Raw genomic sequence first — 23,906 nt, 5'->3', positions numbered from 1 at the left:
GTAAGTCTTGGTCACTCCTACAAATCATCTGTGTACATATAAAACCTGTATAGAAAACTGGAACTTGCATAATTGGAGCATTTAAAGAGAACCTGCCACCTAGTAACCCCCCTAACCCATCATGACATAACTGTATGTCATGATGAGTGAAGAGAAGTATGGAGCGGGCTTATCCCGCTCTGTACGCTGCGGGAGTCAGCTTTTTATTACTGACACACTTGTATAACGGTCGATATCAAAGAGCACTCTGATCCTGGACGTTTAACCACTTAGATTCCACCGTCAATAGTGACTGGGGATTTTTAGCCTCTAGAAAGCGGGGGAGGCCCTGTGTCTCCCCATCGGTTCCTTCATGACTCGATCATGGGGTGCCAATGGTTGTCATGGCAGCCTTTGGGCCTAATAAAGGCCCCTGGGTCTGCCATGTTTCTCCTATTACTGTGCCCTGTTCAAGTCCCCAAGGTGGACAAAAAAAAGAGGTAAAATTAATTTAACACTATACAAAAAAATGTTACGTTCAAAAATCCCCCTTTTCCCATTTTTTAAATAAAAATAAACATATGTTTTATCACTGCGTCCAGAATATAATTTATCCCACGCGGTGAGCCAATTAAAAATAGAAGAAAAACAGACTTGCTGTTTTCTGGTCACCTCCCCTCCCTCAAGAAAAATAGAATAAGAAGTCATATATACCCCAAACTGGTACCAATAAAAGCTGCAGCTTATACAACTCCATAATACCTTCTACAGCTCCATCCAGAGAAAAATACGTTCTGGGTCCCCGAATATAATGACAGAACACATTGTTGAATGTTTTTACTGAATAACAAGTGAAGATCTTGAAGAGTTACTACAGAAAGTATAATTGTACAACTTTTTAATTTTTGCAAAAAATAACATTAAATTGCTGAAACCGGACCATCCTTTTAAGGGGTCTAAATAAGGAAGCACTTATGACCTCCTAAGGCCAGGATCACACCTGCCATTTTGCAGTTTTTGATGCATTTTTGTGAGCCAAAGCCAGTGGATCCAAAAGGAAGGAAAAAGATGAAGAAAACACTGATCCATCTCTCTTCTTTTGTGCCCACTTCAATAAACTGAGCCATGAACTGCACCAAACCTGTGTGTGATCCTGGCCTAATAGTCATTCTAGTGGGTACAATTAGAACTACTGAATAGTTCTCAAGTCCATTGCTTGGGCTCCCTGCACACAGCAAATTTTCTGTCCAGACTTGTGGGCCGAAGGCTCTGGCAGGCAAGTAGATAAGATTTAAAAAATCTCATCCACATGATGCCGAACATTTTCAGCACAAAAATCAGAGCATTCTGTGTAATTTTAAATTTGCATGATGCTCATTTTATTCTGTATGTTCACTGCCGATTTCACACTTTTTATTGTAGAAGGTGTAAAATCTGCACCAAATGGCTTTTGCTGCAACGTGTAGGCATTTATTATATTGCCTGCTCTCTTCAGCCAATCAACAGCACTGACAGATCTTCAATCCCTGCTGTGACTACAGAGAGCCAGGAAGTGCTTTCTTTTCAGCCCCCTCTCTCTGGCATTTTGGGGCAGTTTAGTGGGTATTGTTGTACCCGCTAGTATTAGTTCTCTGATAACCTGACAGTTCTCCTGACATGTTGGTTTCAGTAAATACTTGTATTCCCAATGAAATAACAATGCCGAAGCACTAAAGCTCAGCGTTGTGCGGTTTCTCATTTTTATTAATTGATGTTCTCCAGATTTTGCTATATGTATGGTACAGAGAATGAAGGGAACGTGGGTTTTTTGGTGATGTGGGTTGTGGTATCCTGGATCTCTGACTATGCTTCTGTGGTTTTTGTACTTCCAGATTCGTCACGAAGTTAGCTTTAAAAACATGACACACAAGCTGTGCAGCGACCATTGCTTCAATCGCTACAGGATGGCCAATGGCTTGATCATGAATTGCTGTGAGCATTGCGGTGAATACCTGCCAAGCAAAGGAGCTGGAGACAATGTACTCATGGTCGATGGCCAATGGAAGAGGTTCTGCAGTCCAGCCTGCCTCAATGAATTTAAGCTGGTAAACTACTTTTCAAGTGTTCCCAACATATACTACTAGAAAGGAAAGAAAGTTCTTCATTGTGATAGTCTGCACACACTGCTATGCAATTTGTACCAGGCGCCTTTGATACTGAACATGTGAAACAATGAGTGGGAACCTGCATTAACTTTTCCAAACAATGCGGGGCCTGGTATTGCCTGTTCACCAGCCCTAATGCATTATTGACTCTCAGGTCTGTAAAAAAAAAAAAATTAAGATTCTTGCAAGAAGTTACTACTAAAACAAACCATATATATATATGAGACAATGCCTACTCTTCCTTTGTTATCCCGGCTTGTAAATTTGACATTAACATCAATATTTATGGGACGTAGAGGCAATTACCATCTTTGTCTTTACCAATGCCTTTTATATTTTCATGCTCTCGATAACACACATTTGTAATAAGATCATAAGTATTCATTTTGAAATATACATCTTGTTTGAAAATATTTTCTCATTTTGGTTTTTGCAGTGCTACCCTTTGTTGCATGTTACAGTTAGGCCGGCTAATGATGGCTTTCTTTTCAGTAGGGAGCGTTTCCCGGTCTTTTCAATGCATCTGTATCGGTTATCTTCTAACCATTATAATACATTTATTATTAGCTTTAAAGTTAGCTACGAGCGAATTGCTTTTGTGTCTTGATAAAGAATGACATATACTTAATATTCATGTGTTTTTTTAGCGTTAGGCCTCATTTTATATATATATTCGCAAACTCTGCTTATTGAAAACTTCTCACACATTAAACAGTAGTTGGTTGTATTGCAGTAAATGGTTTCTAGGTGGCAGTACACATCAAAGTGCATTAGTCACCTTGGATTTTTCATGGTGACAAACTGTTCCTGTTCAGCTTGGGCTAAGCTGAATGAGCTTGATAAAAGGGTTATCTCCAAAGACAACCCATGCGTGAAACAAAGCCAACCTGGCAGTCAACTGATCGAGCTTCTAGAATCCCCAGGTAAAGTTGCAGCCAGCCTTTTCATTAGCCCTTCAGCGGTCGAATCGTAATGTGACGTGGTGGCCTTTCATATGAATAGCGGTCCATCCAATACATGCACGGGCTGGGTCTAGCAGAGCCAGTTTTCTACTATGGATGTCCGTATTCCCTTAATAGAGCATATGGAAAAGAGGTTGTTGTGGGAGAATCAATGGAGGGAATCAAGTGTGCCAACCACTGGCTGAAAACCAGGCTTCCAGCAGATCGCTAATGTCCAGGGTTATCTTTACTATGGTAGGGGAATTCAGACTGCATCAAAATGTCAAATCATTTAACGTACATAGTGAACAAGAAGCGCTGTGTTTAGCTTTAGTTGAAGCTCCATCAAGTTACTATGTTGTGTGTTTTCAGGTTATGATGGCTTTATTTCTTGTCTATATTCAACCCTTGGAGATCATTTAGGTTAAGCGTGCGCTAGGTTTGTATGTATATTGGGATAGAGCTTTGCTGTGAATAGACCAGAAATAGTGGTGTTTTGTTTAATGGTTCTCATGTTTGCTTTTTCATAAGGCCTCGTTCACATCTGTGTTGGGGTCCCGTTCTGACGTTCCAGTCGAATACGCCCCATACATTGTCACATATATTTTGTGGATTCAATATAGTATCTCCAGTGTGTTGAAAGTATTCACCCGCCATTTGGTGTTTTTCTGTTTTGTTGCATTACAACCTTGAATTAAAATGGATTTTTTTGGGGGGGGGGGGGGGTTATAAATATTGACCCCTGGAATTTCTGATTTAATGCCCTCCTTGCCCAGTAGTTGTGCCTTATTTCCATTTAATGGTTCTCCTTTCGGATGTTCAAAGTGTTTGAAAAAATATTTATAACCCAACCCTTATCTATACTTCACCACAACTTTGTCTCTGAGAGCTCCTTGGTCTCCATGTTACTTGCACAGGGAACCTTATTCGACTAATTCTATCACTTTTTCTGAAGCGCTTGTTTAGGCTGGGTTCACCTGTTGCGTTTTTTGCTGCAGTTTTTAAACTGTTGGGAAGCAAAAAAAACGCATCTTTAAAATAAGTTTTTTAAATACCCATGCGTTCTACATAGCGTTTCAGCTGTAATCTGGTTTTAAGTTAGTCGCAGTTTACAGCTGTAACACTTTGTAGAACACATGGGGAATTAAAAATGCACACCCTTATTTTAGATGCGGATTTCTCCCCAACAGTGCAACGTGTGAACCCAGCCGTAGCGGTTTCATAGCAAAGGAAGTGAATACAACTTTTTTTTTTTCTGTCCCACTGTGATTGGACTTTTTTTCAGGTCCATTACATAAAGTCACATTTAAAAGGTATTTTAATTCCAGGCTGTAATGCAACAATACAGGAAGAAACTTCAAGGGTGTGAATACTTTCGCAGGGCACTGTACATGACTGATTTGTATAGGGGCTTGGATGTGTTAACATCGGTGTCTATGGTGAATTGGATCCATACAGCAAATTTATGACGAAGCTGGGCAAGAACATAGAAGAGGAGCTTTTGACAGGGGGGCATAGAAGTAGAGCTGTAGACTTCGGGGCTTTATCTTCATGTACTTGTTGATCAGCAAGCGATGTACTTTTCTTATGTACACTAAAATGTTGCCCAATGGATCCTGGTCGTTTTCCTTTGTTAGTTTTTCCTTTCAAATTCAGTGTTTTAATTGTATGGAGGCAAGGAAACCTAGCACAAATACTAATGAGATGGAAGAGGAGATCTTCAAGGTATTTAGTAATTATTACCTGTAACCTATTTGTAGCCAAGTGCCTGTCCAACACATATTTCTTCTGGTAATATACTTGTATTGGTAACCTGCACTTCTCTGGGATATTTTCGCCTTTTAGTGATCTACCCTGCAGTTAAGGAACCGCATCATGGGTTATTGTATCTGAGCGCTGGAGCCATCGCCTCATTTATGGACACTTTGCATTGTGCAATAAACAAACTTTGATCTATAGGTCACTATGGAGAAACTGATGTCTGCATACAGTGCTCCTGCATTCAGTGGTTCATCACCGTGTAGCTCCCGGTGTCCTCTGCTGGTGTAACGATTATCATTAATGAGCCAAGGGTTATTCCGATCTCATAAAGTGATGTTATATGGTTAGGATATGCCATAATTTACTGATCGTTGGCACTCAGACCTCTTTACTTGAATGGGTCGGTGCTGCATTTTCATCTGAGACGCATGTCTGGAATTTTCACTGTGTAGGGAATAAAACATTTACGGATCAGACACCCACCAATCAGAAAGTGATGGCATGTGTGGCAATATGCAGCCGCCTTATGAGATGGGTATAACTCGTTAATGATTAGTTTGTCTACTAAAATCTTACGGTTTTGAACAATCGATAATTTTACTCGCCCATTAATGGTAAATACCAGTAGTAGCATTTACTATCCTCTGATAAAAATGCATGTTGGGAAATGCAAATCTTCAATATTTTCCATGGGGGACTGTGTTCATGTATTTCTCGTTCCCGATTAGTGTGAAGAGTGATAAATCTTTGTCTGGCCGTAAGGTTGTGGATTTTAATAAAGCACCAGCGTTTTCATGTATCGGGTCCTTTTTTAAGTTTATATTGATACCACCTGTAAATATTTGCCTTTACATTAGACCCCAATTTTACTTGAAGGACAATAAAGCGCTATACTATGTATTCTCTTGTAATAAGATAATTTTAATACTAAAGTGTTTCTTTACTTAGCTTAAAGGGGTTGGTCGTTTTCTGCAAAATTTCTAGAATGCTTTTAACTGTTGTGTTGAGACGCAGGCACTCTTAGGCTACGTTCACACGGCGGATTTTGCATGGCGGGTCCCGCTGCAAAATCGGCCACAAAATTATTCCTGCTGTCAGCAGGAAGATTCCTCCTCCCATTCATTTCAATGGGAGGTTCGGGCGGAATCCACTTGAACATCGGGCAGGACGGTTCTTTTGTCCGTTAGCTGAAAAAAAAGCGGCCAACTGGAAAAAGAAACATCTGCCTCCTGTGGAAATGAATGGGAGACAGAATTGGGCGTAGAGAGAGAATCCTGCTCGCTGGGCTGTATTGTTAAGGTGGCAACTTATGGTGCCCGGAGAGTATCATGCACGGGTCCAATTAATTAGAATTGGAGCTGTGCTCCGTACTCCCCGGGCATTGTACGGTTGCTATGGCACAAGTAGCGCACAGCGTGCAGGAGTGTCTCTCTATGCCCAAAGTTAATTGGGTTGGTGAGAGCATAACTGGACTGACACTTTAAAAGGATTTTCCCACAAATCTGTATCCCCTGTACAGAGATTAGGGGATACATGTGTCATCGCTGAAGGTCTGACCTTTGGGATGAGGAGAGAAGGGTTAATTTCTATGGAGCCACTGGAAATAGCGGTCCCGGAAGTTCCATAGGAATGGAGTACTGGCCGAGCATGCGCTTGGACCCTAACGATCACACGTGTAGGGATACATGTGTTTGTAGGAAACCCCCTTTAGCATCTCCCATCTCTTACCCCAATGCTGCTTATGAATCAGGTGTAAACAGTCATTACCGGTGGTGATCCTGTCCATAACTCTGAAGATGGGGGCGATCATGTGACTTACCCACATGTTGGCCTGCTCTTCTGCGCATGTGCAGATACAGGAGATTCTGCAGTCTGTATCTGTATACACAGCGCTTGTTCAGCCATAGTGCAACACATTTGTAGATACAGAATATTCTGCTGCCTTGTATTTGCGCGTTCAGTGCAATAGAGGGGGCAGCCGTGGATAAATCACATGACCGTTGCCATCTTGAGAGGTATAGACGGTATTTAATGCCGCTGTCCACTGTGAACCCCGGAGTTGGTCCTACAATTGCAGCAATTGGGGTAGTTAAGTGTGCCTGTGCCAGTTTAAATCTACTAAAAAGTTGAGTAGTTGCATATTATTTACATTGCTGTGTTAAAGAGGCTCTGTCACCACATTATAACTGCCCTGTCTCCTATATAAGGAGATCGCCGCTGTAATGTAGGTGACAGTAATGATTTTTAGTTTAAAAAAAACATCTTTATTTACAACGTTAGGAGCGACTTTAGTTTATGCTAATGAGCTTTCTTAATGCCCAAGTGGGGGTACTTTTACTTTCGACCAAGTGGGCGTTGTACTGAGGAGTGAATGACGCTGACCAATCGGCATCATGCACTCCTCTCCATTCATTTACACTGCACTAGCGATATAGATATATCACTATGTGCAGCCTCATACACAAGCCCTAACATTACTACAGTGTCCTGATAATGAATACACATGAAATCCAGCCTGGACGTCATGTGTACTCAGAATCCTGACACTTCTGAAACTTTTCTGTGAGATTCCAGCAACGGATACGAAATCTCGCGAGATTACGAGGTAAACGAGATTTCGTATCCGTTGCTGTAAATCTCACAGAAAAGAGTCAGAAGTGTCAGGATTCTGAGTACACGTGACGTCCAGGCTGGATTTCATGTATATTCATTATCAGGACACTAGTAATGTTAGGGCTTGTGTATGAGGCTGCACATAGTGATATATCTATATCGCTAGTGCAGTGTAAATGAATGGAGAGGAGTGCATGATGCCGATTGGTCAGCGTCATTCACTCCTCAGTACAACGCCCACTTGGTCGAAAGTAAAAGTACGCCCACTTGGGCATTAAGAAAGCTCATTAGCATAAACCAAAATCGCTCCTAACGTTGTGAAAATAGATCCATTTTTTAAATAAAAAGCATTACTGTCACCTACATTACAGCGCCGATCTCCTTATATAGGAGTCAGGGCACTTATAATGTGGTGACAGAGTCTCTTTAAGGTTTTTAAATTTGGAGTCTATCGCAACTATGAGGATAAACCATTGTTTATACGATTGTTCGTCCCGATACATTTACATTTTGTCGGCAGCCAGTCCCCTGTTTACATGGGGAGATGTGCTGCCGACAAGTGATATTTTTTTTTTCGCCCACATAAAAGATATGATCAGCTGATGAATGAACATTTTCCCTATTTTTGGCTGATTGCTGCCCTGTTTACACAGGGCAGTCATCGTGAACTAGCGATCGCACGAGTATTTGTTTGCCCGGTCAGTGTCTTGTATAAAAAGGCCTTGAGGCCTCATTTACACGAGCGTAATATACGCGCGTGCGACGCGCGTGCTTTTCACGCGTGTCGTACGCACCTATATTACTCTATGGGGGAATGCAGACAGTCCGTGAGTTTTGCTCAGCGTGAGTGCGCTGAAAAAAACTCACGACATGTTCTATAAATCTGCGTTTTTCGCGCCTCACGCACCCATTGAAGTCAATGGGTGCGTGAAAACCACGAAGGTCGCACGGAAGCACTTCCGTGCGAACTGCGTGATTCGTGCAAGAGCTGTCAAACTGAATGTAAACAGAAAAGCACCACGTGCTTTTCTGTTTACAAACATCCGAACGGAGTGTCTTACAGATGACCGAACCGAAGTTTACCGGGTTCGGCCGAACTTGTTTTGACCGAACCCGGCAGGAGACAGTCACTGTGCAGGGTGCTGAAAGAGTTAAACTGGTTCAGCACCCTGGACAGTGACTTCCGATTCCAATATACGTGAACGTGTAAAAAAAAAAAAAGTTCTGACTTACCGATAACTCCCGGCTTCTTCCTCCAGTCTGACCTCCCGGGATGACAATTCAGTCCAAGTGACAGCTGCAGCCAATCACAAGCCAAGCACAGGCTGCAGCGGTCACATGGACTGCCGTGTCATCAGGGGAGGTGGGGCCAGATGTCAAGAGAGGCGCGTCACCAAGGACGCGTCACCAAGGCAACGGCCGGGAAGTTCTCGGTAAGTACGAACCTCCTTTTTTTTTTTTTTTTTAAACAGGTTACTCGATATGGTGATCGGAATGCACTGTCGAGGGTGCTGAAAGAGTTACTGCCGATCAGTTAACTCTTTCAGCACCATGGACAGTGACTGACGTCGGCTAGCCTCATCTCTATGATGGCGGCTGCGCGAAAATCACGCAGCCGCGCATCATACACGGATGACACACGGAGCTGTCAAGTGCCTTTTGCGCACGCAAAACGCTGCGTTTTTTACGCGCGCAAAACGCATACGCTCGTGTAAATCAGGCCTTACAGTCCATAGGATACATAGCATCACTTCTGCAGGCAACTTTTATAAAACTTTCATGCATCATCGAATGCATTCAACAAATCTATCTGAAGAAGAAAAAAAATCTGTGTGGCTTTTGCATCCATCTTTGTTAGCCAAAACAAGCAGTGGAATGTAAACCATGGTCCAGTATAATGGAAATATTTGCCACATGTAAAAGTGGCCTCACTGAGTAACTACCCGCTGAGCTCCCGCAACGCTCGTTGGTAACCGGAAACACAGAATTTAGCTTTCGATATAAAAGTAGAAAACAATGGCCAAATATTTACTATAATTTTATGTCGATTTTTTTAATAGGAATTATGTAAATTGTTTAAAAGCTTTTTAAAGTCTAAGTGAATCGATAGCATTGAACAAAGTAAGCACTTCTGAAATCTTCAGGACATCGGAAACCGTTATTTCGTCTTCTAGAAATAAAGTGAAGCTCTGGACAGAAGCGGAAATATCACTCTTTGGGTCCCAATCTTTTGCCCGGAGTTTCGCTATGTAAGGGCAGCATGTTACAGCTACAAGTTCATACTCCTAGTAGCCAAAATGGCAGAAAAAAGATGTTGTGCCGTTTTGGCTAATAGGAGCGCTGAAAGAATACAGCGGATTCCTAGTTAAGTCTGCTGTATTCATGAGGGTTGTGCTTCCTCTGCCCCTATGGCCGGTGATTGAAAGGCTGCTGTGTATATGTGTGTATACATCTGCCTGTCAGTTACCTCTGAGACAGATGGGAGTGGGGGGGGGGGGTGCTCCTTTCATAAATACACCAGTATCAGCGATACTGTTCGCAAACGGACATACCCAATTTTTGGTTTGATTTTGCTACTGTTAGCACCGGCCTGCCGCTGTAATATGTTTACATAGGGCAGCATATTAAGGTGACAGATCGGCTTTATGTATCTGTGTTCACCTGGCGTTTCCTTCTTTTTGTAGCTTACTATTATTACCTGTTACTACATCTATTTTATCGTCCCTACTAAACTTGCCTCCTTCCTATGGTTAAACCACATTGCTGATTTCATAGATATATTCAAACTATTACTATTTTACTAAATGTTAAAAATTGTGTAAAACCTCCATAGCAGTTCTAATACTATATTATGTTGCGTGTTCAGGGATTCCTTTATACTGTTGGCAAGCAAATATAGCATTGTAAATGTCTGTTATTCTGTTCTGTTTTATTAAAAATCTGTTTATTTAAAAAGTGTTGATGTAGTTTTATTTTGGTTCATATTTAGTTACATCATGACTCTTTATTACGCTTTGTTTTAGTCCTATAAATTGCAACTTGTCCCTAAAGCAATGAAGAGTTGTCACTGAGATAGACCTTCTACCTTTATCGAATACCAGCAATATCTTCCCCCCCCTACACAGGCACATGTGGCCGGCTAGTATCATTGGGCTGAAAAGTGGACTGTCTACCTATTTAAAGTATCTTTTAAATGAAGTTACGTATATTCACCGTAAACCATTACGAAAAGGTATGAGATTGTACAACAGTCCGTTACACTTTAAGACTGAATTCACACATCCAGTTCTTGGTACAGGTTTTTCGCAATAGTTTGGCAAAGTACAAAGACTGCTTGAATGAAACCCCCTTGAAGGAAAACGAAGTGTATATATATAGATAGAGATATATGAGATGATTATATATATATATATATATATATATATATATATATATATGAGAGAGAAAAAAGCAAAGCAAAAGCAGCACCGTTCTTCCAGTGTAGGGTGCACAAGTCCCTGTTCAGACACGCGACCAGTGTCCCAAATCCACAGCAAAATCCAATATACAGGTCAGCACTCCAGGTTAAGTGAAAAAAGGATATTTTTAATCACCACATGCAACGTTTCAGCCCTGCTCAATGGGGCCTTTCTCAAGCAAATTGAAACGTTGCATGTGGTGATTAAAAATATCCTTTTTTCACTTAACCTGGAGTGCTGACCTGTATATTGGATTTTGCTATATATATATATATATATATATATATATATATATATACAGCTATATCTTAATAGGTTTCAAGTACTGTGCAGATTAATTTCCTAACGTATATTTCCAGTGGCCAGAGCTACAAAGCTCCTGCATTGACAGATGGATTTAAAAGAAAACATGCTGTTTGCCTGAAGTCACCACTAGAGGGAGCTTGCAGTATACGGTTATACATTGAACTAATTAAAACCAGTTTGCTGTAAGCTCCCTCTAGTGGTGGCTGCAGGTAGCCTGAATGTTATCTTGTACACTTATGTTTATGCAGGGATTTGAAGCATCAGCAAAACCGCTTTTAACCACTATAAAGATATATAAATTAATCAGTACGCACCTAAAATTACCTCCCATAAAGTTGTGGTTTAACATCTTAAAATGGGCAAATAATAATCACACATTGAAGGGAGATAATTTGAGGTAAAGTCTTGTGCCCCCAGAACAGAAGCCTGGAAATGCCGGTTTCCAGTGAATGTATAGTATACCAGGAGATCTTGCATGTAACTTAAAACAAAGACATATTCAAAGTTGTCCTGTAAAAAGATAATTTGAAGCCACTGGTCGATACGCCTTTAATTTATAAAACTGAAAAAGCTGACGTTTTAGACCTGTTGTGGAAATACTGCAGCTCTATCAGGTAAGTTGTCATGTGCTGTGAGATCCCTGTGCATTAGTATTGGCTTGCACAATAGCTGCAGTCTGTTTCCAGTACGACCACCACAGCCTTGCAGACGCGTTGAGTTGCACACATTGACTCTGGGGGCTGAGTTACCACTTCTGACTCGTTCTTAAGTGTGGTATACATTGGCGACCGTGATTTGCAGTAAAATTATGGCATTACCACGACTTGCGGGTGACTTTAATGTTCCCCTATAGGGAAAAAAAGTTGCAAGGAACCTTGTTGCATTGGTTTGCAAATTTTATAACCTAACATGCAACTTTCTTAGAAGAGACCGTGCCGTCCCAGCCAGTCGTAGCAATGCCATGAATTATAGCAAATCGCTGGTGCCGTCATCACCTTAAGCACGAAACTAGATGAAGTATGTTTATTTCTAAACACGTAGTAGCAGCATTTATCAGGCTTATTCTATAACTGCAGAAATATTATGCCTGTGCAATGCATGGACTATATACCTTCCTCTATAGCTTCTAGATTATCACCTCTCCTTAGCCAAATATCTGCTGCTTTATTTCTCCAGCACATGGTTCAGGGCCAAGCTTAGTGCCTGGATAAATGACTAAATGTATCACCGTGGACCTCTAGTCGTCTGGCTATAACTAATACATAATGTTCAGTGGAGGCACAATAACTTTTTTTTTTTTAATTATTATTATTGGTGGTTGAAATGTCATTCAATGTCATAAGTGCCCCCTAGACATGCGACAATCACTCATCTCTTCACTATTACCTCATGATAAACCTCCGCATCACTGGCATTTCCTCCACTTGTTTTCTAATAGAGGGGGCGTCCACCTTTTTGGGACAACTCCCTCTTAAGTAAATCTAAGGGCTGTCCATGGCTCTGGATAGTTGCAAGGGATTTAAAATAGATACCCCTCTTTCCTGGAGGTGCCCTGTAATCCCAGCGCTACCTGAAATGAGCGCTAATGTAGTTTAACTGCTTAACCGAGCTGATCACTAAAGTCCCCTCCTCAGCGAATCTCCTCCACCCCAGCAATCAAGTGGTGTCGAGGACAGAAAACAGATATAGGATTGTCCAGGTTGAACACCTTTTTTGAGAAGTTATATGAGCCATTAAGACTTTAATTTACTTATATAGATGTTCAATATGCAGAGGTTCCTTTTAGCCCAAGTAAATGGATAAATCAAACGAAATAGCAGCAGCCGTCAGTGTAGCAGCTCACTGTTCTGCATGGAAAGTTAACCATGTGGGTAGTAGAACTGGATCATTCTTGTACATAAAGTTGGCCATCGACAGATTGGGGAAAATGTCATTCCCTTCCCTTGTTCCTTGTCTTCAGAACTACCAAGAAAAAAAATGTAATTTTTTTTCTTAAGTTTTAATTAATTGAGCAGATTTCCATCATTCGGTATTTCAAGTAATTATTTTGTATTTGCTCGCTTTGACTCGAAGATTGTGAAAGGTATGTGTTTAGTAAAAAAGAAAAAAAAACAAACAATTTAAGTGTTCCAACATTCAGATATGGCATACTTAACTCGAATAAATTATCTGTGGATAACTAGATCAGGCATGTGTTGCATTTTCCTACTTTGCTTCTCTCTCCACCTTTATACACAAGCCCCCACCCCCCGAATTGTGTTGTAATCTGCTCGGCCCACATTTGTTCCTGGTTTCCCAGCGTCCAGGTTCTTTCAGTCTGATCATTGTTTACAATTACATCACACGGCTCCAATTTGTGTGGGTTTTTTAAAATTCTATTTTCCCCTCTGAATTGTTCACGATTTGTGTCTCTCTGGGTCTGCTTTTGCAGTTTATTATATTACTGAGTTACTATTTATTATCAGTGTAATGAAAGAGAAAAATATGCCCCCTTCCAGTGGGAATCATCTCAACACAAGATATGATGTGGGTTCAACTTCTGTTAAAGTTTTTTGGTTTTTGTATTTTAATTTTTTTTTTATAATATTAAATCAATGTTTTAGGTGATTTCCCAAAAAGTTAAAATTGACTTTATTAATATAAAGTCTCTTTTGTTTGGTGTTCTGATATAGCTTCTATGTATCCTTTATTTGTAGAAGCTGTGTCATAAGCCGATTTCCATTGGTTCAGCCTAATTGACCGCTCTGCCGAGAGTGGGTCCTTTGGGTGTCAGACCACCATGATATCGTTCACATCTAAGTTCATCAACTTAGATTTGATCAATATTAGCTGGATCCTGTATGTGAGACACACACACAACCCACTCTCAACCGAGCCGTTAGTTCACCTGAACAAACAGAATCGGCTCATAGTGAACGAAACGGCTTCTATAGATGTATATCTATATAGATATAGAGATATATATATATATATGTGTGTGTGTATAGAGGATACATTGAAGCTGTATTGGAAAAGCTAAACAACATTTTTTAATAGTCTTTTTTTTTTAGAAAATTTTTAGTATCGCCTAAAACATTTATATGCAAAAAAAAAAAAAAAAAAGCTTCCAAACTGTACATAGCCTTTAAGACCCCCCTACTTTCATTTCAATTCCCTTATTTATGAACAGCAGAGGCTGTCGAGGAAGTGCCCTCCAAATAAAAAGCTTTGTTTTTTTATTTTTTTTCATTACTAAATGATGACATTTGTCTGTTTTTTTTTTGTTTTTTTTAAATTTTTTATTTAGAAACATGGAAAATTAACCAGCTGCACCGGATGCAAAGCGCAATGTAGAATCTTCGACATGACTCAGTGCATCGGATCAAACGGACACATGGAACCATACTGTTCAACAACGTGTATGAATTCTCACAAAGCAAAATTTGTAAAGCCACCGCCGCCGCCTCCTCCGCTTCCACCTGTTCAGAATATCATTCCCCATCAGAGTAAGTTTGTGACACCGTTAGGCCATGTTCTCACACGTAAAGCTCTTTTCACATTTGCATCAGGACTTTCCGTTGTTCTGATCGATCATTGGACGTGGACAACGGGAAAAAAATAGTTCATAGCGATGGCTTCCTATTGTCATTGTTACACACTTGGCTTCACACCAGAGCCTTCCGTTGCTATGGTGTATGTGAATATTCATCATTGTTACCAACAATATGTCTTTTTAGATAATTTTATAGTCCATGTTTGTTCTGTAAAATAATATAAAAGGCAGTTTAGTTGACTCTTGAGGGAGTGATTTAGCCAAATAGATCAATATCTAAACAATGTAGGCTGTCTGTTCACCGATGAGAAGTTTGTGTTTTTAAAGTGGTTATGTGGACCAAAAATTCAGTGTCCTCACTGTAGTATGTGAGTACACTCGCTAATATACACTCCAGTCCATCGTCGTGCTGAGATTTTCATCGGCCGGGGACCAGAGGTCTAGTTGCACGGCCTTCTTTGATGATGATACAACTCTTCATCATGTGACCTGCCCTGCTGTATATGTAATTGATGCACTTCTGCTTGTACGTAGAGTACAGCGGGGTCGGTCACACGACGAAGTTGTATCGTCCTCAAAGAAGGCTGTGCAACTAAACTTCCGGTTCCCCACCAGCTCTATGAAAATCTCAGAACAGGGGACCGGAGTTCTAGCCATCGATTGATAGGGATTCGAGTTTTTGGACACCCACCGATCTAGAAATTGTCACTTAACCAGTGGACAGGTTAAAAATACTGTAAGCTGGAATATCCCTTTAAGTTGATTAGAAAATAACTTGTGTGTTTTTTTTGTATTTTTTTTCCCCTCTTAGTTCCGGGAATAATTTGTCATTTTTGTAAAAGAAACTCCTTACCTCAGTATCAAGCCACAATGCCTGATGGAAAACTGTATAACTTCTGTAGCTCTGGATGTGTAGCGAAGTTCCAGGTTTGTCTATTTTTATTCTTTTCTTATAAATCTAGTTTTTGTACTTCTAGTTTTTGCTTCTACAAATGAGTGCAAAGGGTTCTGGTATGGTTCTCGAGCCGTGATGTTTGTAACCTGTGTGTGTTTGCTGCATGGATGTTAAATGGTTATTCCCACTTTAGACATTTATGGCATATCCACGGGTGACCGTAGGAGCCCAGAGGAGTGCACGGTGTGGGATTTTTGTTGTTCATACTTTAAAATTTGGACCAATGATTTGTGTTAAGGTGCAAAATTCACATTTCTCCTTACTTAGGTTGGTCTATGCTGCTTTGTGAGAAGGGATATGGCTAAGGGATTAGATTGTATAGTATGATAAGTTAATGTTTGATGTATACGTCTTCAATAGTACTACAAAGTTGCATTGAATCCAAGGTATTTTATTAGTTTCCCTCTAAATTACCTTAGGAATATTCTGTCGGTGTATTCTAATATAGTAGACACTGAAGTAGTTGATTCATTGAATATACATTATTTCTTGCTCTTATGCTGTGTAGTTTTACTTTATGTATCGCCATGTTGTAATGCAGTTTGCGCATTCTCCAGCAGAGGGTGCTATTATAGGGGAAATAGCTTCACTTAACCCCTTAAGGACGCAGCCTAGTTTGGGCCTTAAAGGGAATGTGTTGCCAGAAAAACATGTTTTTTTTTTAAAAATTAAACATTTAGTGTGTGGGTGATTAAACATTGTTCAAATTTTTTTTATTTTTTTCGCGAGTCAGGAAATATTATAAATTTTTTCTAATTTATAATACTACCCATTTTTGGTCACTAGATGGAGCTAGTTCCCAAAATTGCAGCGTTGCAACATTGGGTTAAAAGCCCTCGCTCTAGTGAGCTCTCAGCATCCCCCCCTCCTTTATCCTGGCTAGTGCCGGGATAAACGAGGGGTTTGAAAGGTTTAACCTCCTACACTGTGTGTCGCCATTTTTTGAGGTAACCCACAGTGTAGTAGGTTTACATACAGTAGTAAACACACACAAACACTAACATACATTGAAATCTCTTACCTGCTCCTGCCGCCGCGGCTCCCTCCGGCCCGTCCGCTCCGTTTGCTGCCGCTGTTCTATGTGCACAAGTCCGGAAGCCGCGACCGGAAGTAGTAATATTACTGTCCGGCCGCGACTTCCGGTCCACAGGAAAATGGCGCCGGACGGCGCCAATTTCGAATAGGACTGTGTGGGAGCGGCGCATGCGCAGTTCCCACACAGACGCCGTACACGGCAGTCAATGGGACGGGAGCCGTTCGCAGTCCCTATGGGACTGTGGCTGCCGTATTCCATGTCTGTGTGTGTCGTTAATCGGCACACACAGAAATGGAACAAAAAATGGCAGCCCCCATAGGGAGGAAAAAGTGTAAAAATAAGAAACAGTAAAACACAAACACACAAATGAGTATAAACGTTTTTATTAAAGCACTAACATCTTTAACATATAAAAAAATTATTTGTGATGACACTGTTCCTTTAAGGCTCAGAGCCCATTTTTCAAATCTGACATATTTCACTTTATGTGGTAATAACGTCGGAATGCTTAAACTTATCCAAGCGATTCTGAGATTTTCTTGTGAGACATTGGGCTTTATGTTGGTGGTAAAATGTGGTCGATCTATTCAGTGTTTATTGGTGAAAAATTGCAAAATGTAGAAAAAATAGCATTTTTCAGAATTTAAATGCATCTGCTTGTAAAACACACGGTTATACCACCCAAAATAGTTACTAGTTCACATTTCCCATATGTCTACTTTAGATTGGCATCGTTTTTTGAACAGTCTTTTATTTTTCTTGGACGTTACAAGGCTTAGAACAAAAAACAGCAATTTCTATTTTTAAGAAAATGTCAAAAGCCTTTTTTTTAAGGTACCTGTTCAGTTCTGAAGTGGCTTTGTGGGGCCTATGTATTAGAAACCCCCATAAAACACCCCATTTAAAAACTAGACCCCTCAAAGTATTCAAAACAGCATTTAGAAAGTTTTTCTTAACCCTTCAGGCATTTCACAGGAATAAAAGCAAAGTGGAGGTGAAATTTGCAAATTTAATTTTTCTTGCTGAATTTGAATTTTATTCAATTTTTTTCTGTAACACAGAAGGTTTTACCAGAGAAACACTACTAAATATGTGGCTCTAGTGCGCTCGTGGACCAAAACACAAGCCCCAGAAGCAAAGAAGCACCTAGTGGATTTTGGGGCCTCTTTTTTTTTATTTAAATGAATATGTTTTAGGCAGCATGCCAGGTTTGAAGAGGTGTTGAGGTGCCAAAACAGTAGGAATCCCCCAAAAGTGGAATCCCCCATTTTGGAAACTACACCCCTCAAGGAATTCATTTATGGTTGTAGTGGCCATTTTGACCCCACAGTTTTTACACAGAACGTATTTGAATTGGGCTGTGAAATTTAAAAAATGAAATTTTTTCCAATAAAATGTCATTTTTCATCAATATTTCTTATTTTATACCCAATTTTGTTGCCCAATTTCTTATGAGTGCAGCAATACCCCATTTGTGGTGATAAACTGCTGTTTGGGCCCATGGGAGTCCTCTGAAGGGAAGGAGCGCTGTGTGTTCTTTGGAGTCCAGATTTTGCTGGATTGGTTTTCGGGTGCCATGTCGAATTTGCAGAACCCCAGAGGTATCAAAGCAATGGAAACCCAGAAGAAGTGACCCCATTTTGTAAACCACACCCTCAAGGAATTCATTTATGGGTGTTGTGACCATTTAGACCCCACAGGTTTTTCACAGAATTTATTTGAATTGGGCTGGGAATTTAAAAAAATATTTTTTTTTTCCCAATAAGATGTAGTTTTGTCTCAAAATTTCTTATTTTCACAAGGAATAAAATACCCCATTTTGTTGCCCAATTTGTCCTGAGTGCGGCAATACCCCATTTGTGGCGACAAACTGCTGTTCGGCCCATGGGGGGGGGGGGGGCTCAGAAGGAAAGGACCACCATTTGGCCTACTGGGGATTTTCTGGTGCGAAGTCATGTATGCAGAAGCCCCTGAGGTACCAGTACAATTCAAACCCCCAAGAAGTGACCCCATTTTAAAAACTACACCCCTTAAAGGGAATGTGTCGCTATAATTTTTTTCCATTTTTTTTGTTAAACAATTATTATTTGAGTGATTACACATTGTTTTAATTTTTTCACAAGTCAGGAAATATTATAAATTAGATTCTAATTTATAATATTTCCATGTGCTGGTCACTAGAGTGAGCACTTCCCAAAATTGCAGCATTGCATGTGGTAAAGCACTGAGCCTGTTTTGGCCTTAAAGGAACAGTGTCATCACAATTTTTTTTTTTTTTATATGTTAAAGATGTTAGTGCTTTATTAAAAACGTTTATATTTATTTGTGTGTTTGTGTTTTACTTTTTCTTATTTTTACACTTTTTCTTCCCTATGGGGGCTGCCATTTTTTTTTCCATTTCTGTATGTGTCGATTAACAACACATACAGACATGGAATACGGCAGCCACAGTCCCATAGGGAATTTGGGGTAGCCACTCGCTCTAGTGTCCTCACACAATCCCCCCTCCCTGATTCTGGCTAGTGCCAGGAGAAGGAGGGGGTTTGAATCGTCAAACCTCCTACACTGTGTTCCGCCATTTTCTTAGCGACTGCACCATGTAGGAGGATTAGATACAGTGCTCAGCAGACTGTATAACACGAACGTAATACACACATCACATACACGAACATAACTTACCTGCCGCCTCCGCTCCTCGCTCCTTCGCCTGCTCCTATTCCTTGCACCTTCGCTTGCTTGAACTTATGGCTGGAAGCCGTGGCCGGAAGTCGTCATCTTACTGTCCGTCCGTGGCTTCCGGTCCACATGAAAATGGCGCCGGATTTCGCTCTGCCAAAGACCTTCCATTTGACACATACAGAGATGAAAAAAAAAATTGCAGCCCCCACTTAAAGTAAGAAAAAAGTAGTACACAAGAACACAAATAAAATGTATTTTAATATCATACTAAAATCAATTGGATAAAAAAAAAAAATTTTAAAATTCATGACACCTTCCCTTTAAGGCATTCATCTAGAGGTGTAGTGAGCATTTTGACCAGAGACATACACCCCATAAACTGTAATGTGGGTTCTCCCGGGTATGGCAATACCCTACATGTGGCTGTTATCAGCAGCCTGGGCACACAGCAGGGCTCAGAAGGGAAAGACGAGGGGGGATAAACTGTGCGGAGTGCATCAGGGTAAGTAAAACTGGGGTAGATTAAAAATCAAGGGATGTATGATACATTTTGAAGCACTCTTTTTCATACGAAGACTTAGTTTTTCGGGACACGTGTCACATTGATATATTGTGTCCTCCCTTATCGCCCTCTTATAGCAGACTTTGTACCTCTTTTGACTTTTTCCTTTCTTGCCAGTTTGGGGAGCTTCTCCTGGAAAGTGTTGCCCTGGTACGATGCGTGTGGCCTCGCCTCTAGAAGTACTGGGTGCCCCCCCTTCTTGGTCCCTAAAGATTAGGTTCTTGATAATCACCTCTTGAAATTCCAGGAAAGTTCCCGTCTGGCCTGCACATCGACGTAGCACGTACGCATTGTACAATGCTATCTGTATGATGTGCCCGGCCAGCTTCTTATACCACACCGCATGGCGCTGTAGGGCTTCAGGACTTGATCTGACAAGTCCACCCCTCCCATGTACCTACTATTGTAGTCCAGGATGCAGTCTTGTTTGGGGGTCTCTGTACTGGTACCTCGTACAGGTACATGGGTACTGGTGTGGCATCTCTCTTGTCCTTGTACTTGACACACAATATGTTGCTTATAGATTGTGCCCTGCTCTCACCCCTTCTTGTTTGCCCAAGCAGAGTCTTAGGGAGGCCTCTCGGATTTCTTCTAGCAGTGCCACATGCCGCAGGACTTCTGGAAGCGAGGCAGTTGAAGAGCGGGACGCCGGTATAAAAATTAAAGGGGGGCATTCTGGGGGCTGAATACTGCTGTCCTTCCCTTCATATATCCTAAATTTGTAGGTATACCCTGATGCACTCTCGCACAGCTTATACATCTTCACGCCATACCTTGCCCTCTTACCTGGCAGGTACTGGCGGAATTGAAGCCTCCCTTTAAAATCCACCAAGGACTCATCAATAGAAATACACTTCTCGGGGGTGTATGCTTGGGCAAACCGGGCACTGAAACGGTCTAATAGGGGTCTCCGTTTATACAAACTGTCAAAACTGGGGTCATCTCGGGGTGGGCACGGCTCATTATCAGTATAATGTAAGAAGCAAAGTATTGCCTAATTTTTATATTTTTTTTAGTTACCAGTTCAGTTCTGAAGTTGCTTTGAGGGGCCAATATATTAGAAAACCCCTATCAAACACCCCATTTTAGAAACTAGACCAAAGTATTTACTACAGCATATAGAAAGTTTATTAACCCTTTAAGTGTTTCACAGGAATTTAGAGCAAAGTAGAGGTGAAATTTACATATTTCTTTTTGTTACATTTTTTTCTATAACACAAAAGGTTTTACCAGAGAAACGCAACTTAATACGTATCGCCCAGATTCTGCAGTTTTGAGAAATATCCGACATGTGGCCCTAGTGCGGTAATGGACTGAAGCACCGGCCTCAGAAGCAAAGGAGCACCTAGTGGATTATGAGCCCTCCTTTTTTATTAGGCACCATGTCCGGTTTGAAGAAGTCTTGTGGTGCCAAAACAGTGGAAACCCCCCAAAAGTGACCCCATTTTGGAAACTAGACCCCTTGAGGAATTCATTGTAGTTTTCATGGGGTGTAAGCGACTTTATTTGTTTTTTTATTCTTTTTTTTTTTTTTTTTTTTACAGAGTTCACCGTGCGCTATAAATGACATATTCACTTTATTCTGCGGGCGATACGATTACGGCGATACCAGATGTTTATAGTTTTTTTATGTCTAATGGCGTTTGCACAATAAAATACTTATTGTTATAAATCATTTACTTTTTGTTTTGCCTTATTCTAAGAGCCAGAACGTTTTTATTTTTCCATCAGGAAAGCCGTGCGAGGACTTATTTTTTTTTATGTAACAAACTGTAGTTTCGATCAGTACCATATTTCGGTACATGCGACTTTTTGATCTCTTTTTATTCCATTTTTTGGGAGGTGAAGAGACCAAACAATTGCGATTCTGGTACGGTTTATTATTTTCTTTTATGGCGTTCACTGCGCGGGATAAATAACAAGATACTTTTGTAGTTCAGGCCGTTACGGACGCAGCGATACCAATTATGTATAGTTTTAGTTTATTTTTATTAATAATAAGGGACTGATCAGTGAAAAAGGGTGATTTTTACTTTTTATTACTTTTAAAACTTTATTTTTCTTATTTTTACACAACTTTTTTTACTTTTTTTTTTACTTTTATTACTGTCAGTGACATGTCAGTAGTCTTGATTGGTGGGGTTCCGAGCAATAAGACCCCCACTAATCGCTAAAACGAAGCAGCAGAAGTGCTCATGTGAGCGCTGAGCCGCTTAGTTTCTGTTCGGCTTTTTCCGGAAAGCCGATGTAGCAGACTAGCTCAGACTCTCTATTGAGTCCGTACATCGCCACATTGATTTCCAAAAAAAGCCGAACAGAAACTAAGCGTCTCACACGAGCACTTCGTTTTAGCGATTGGTGGGGGTCCCAGTGCTCGGACCAATAAAAAAAATTGACACGTCACTATGACCTGTCAGAAGTTTGAACGTTTAGTTACCCTTTAACCTACCTGCCAATATAACATGTTCCTGCCTTTCTTTACAGGGGTCTTTAGAAAATGTCTTTCAACACGTCATATCAGGGGTTTGTCAAGCAGAAATGAGAAGCTGCATCATTAACTCTTAACATTTGGAAGAAGCCAGAAGTTTTTACGGTGCTTCTTTTCCTTTCTATTTGATATGACTAGACGTGTAGACATACTGGCCTTTATAGCCGTTCATGAAGTTCTGCCATTTTTGCAGTTTTGCTCATGTATATTGTGCAGATTTGGTCAATATTTTGCTTTTAGTTTTTTGTTGCGCCAAAATAAAGAATGGATGCAAAAAAGAGAAGTAGAATTGTTTCCATTGTACATTTTCTATGTTTAGGACCCTCTCCTGGTTGTCTACATGGGGGTCTTAGGATTTGCTCAGTTAATAGAGAGGGAGTCGTTCGATCAGGATCCTATGAATTGGTTAGACGTGCTGCAGGAAATCCTCTTCATGGTTGCTTGTGAGGTGATCACAGCTGACCTGTTGGGAGCCCACCCATATGGAATCCTGATAGCATCTGTTAATAGCGGTTTGGTGATTCATGCCATAAAATGTTTTGCTATATAATCATTGTCAGACTAGCTGCAATGAAAGATTCTTTAAACCCCTTAGTGACCACCAATACACTTTTTTATGGTGGGGGGCCTGAGGCTATGGCACAGCCTTATTATGGCGAGGCTTTAGCCTGATGTAGCGCCGACAAGAGGCATTAGGTCTGTGCTCTCAGCCTATGCCATGCTAGGCTACGACCGTTCTGGGGGTGAAATAAACACCTCTTCAGAGGCGGAAGTTCTTTCTGACAGTGACCATACAAATCCTGCATCTACTACTCGACCCCATAGCACAATTGTGGAAAAGCCGACTTCATGTACTTGGATGTGCCAAACAATTACAAAGTTGTACTGTGACCGTCACACAAACCAGATTTCCTAAATCTGGCTTGGTCGTTAAGGGGTTAAAATAGCTCTCGCATATCAGACAGAACTGTTTGTACTCCATGTTGTATAAACCGGCAAATGTTTTTGTTTTTGTTTTTTAGACTCTCAGCATGCAGTCCTCTACTAATGGCCAGCATGTCATCAGCGACATCCAGCTGAAATGCAATTACTGTAAAAACATGTTTTCCTCTAAGCCGGTAACACTGGAGTGGGAGGTAAGACACCTGTAACTTCTAGAGGCGTTTGTCTTCCGTTAGAACCGATTTCTTATTCAGTAACTTTGTGTTGTGGATAGTGGCGTAGCGTTGTGTTTAGAAAAAGATCTTTTATAACCTAGATCTAATCCATCAAAATCTATGTACAGCTAAATGATTAAAGGGGTTGTCTCGCCAGACCTCTGTGAGCCATAGCGGAGAGCCTCTAACAAACTGTGTATTAGTGGAAAGAAGTAGAGGGCCGCATACCCCCCTTCTAAAAGCCGCTTTTTGTTGTAGGGGTCCCCTGCAACTCTCAGATTAAAGGGGTTGTCTA

The 23,906-nt window shown here is 40.8% G+C and overlaps 1 protein-coding gene across 1 annotated transcript in view; it reads left to right on the top strand.

Moving 5' to 3' along the window:
- The window catches only part of ZMYM2 (zinc finger MYM-type containing 2), a 125,064-nt gene that overhangs the window by 71,313 nt on the left and 29,845 nt on the right, over positions 1 to 23,906 (top strand). Inside the window, exons 5-8 of the mRNA XM_075851611.1 lie at positions 1,851 to 2,063; positions 14,489 to 14,687; positions 15,546 to 15,661; positions 23,477 to 23,590. Of these exons, the coding sequence (XP_075707726.1) occupies positions 1,851 to 2,063; positions 14,489 to 14,687; positions 15,546 to 15,661; positions 23,477 to 23,590 (642 nt within the window). The remainder of the gene's footprint in view (positions 1 to 1,850; positions 2,064 to 14,488; positions 14,688 to 15,545; positions 15,662 to 23,476; positions 23,591 to 23,906) is intronic.

The sequence above is a fragment of the Rhinoderma darwinii genome, chromosome 2 (genome assembly GCF_050947455.1).
Source record: "Rhinoderma darwinii isolate aRhiDar2 chromosome 2, aRhiDar2.hap1, whole genome shotgun sequence".
NCBI lineage: Eukaryota > Metazoa > Chordata > Amphibia > Anura > Rhinodermatidae > Rhinoderma > Rhinoderma darwinii.
The sequence above is the reverse complement of the archived record's forward strand: the minus strand, read 5'-3'. Positions and strand labels throughout refer to the sequence as shown.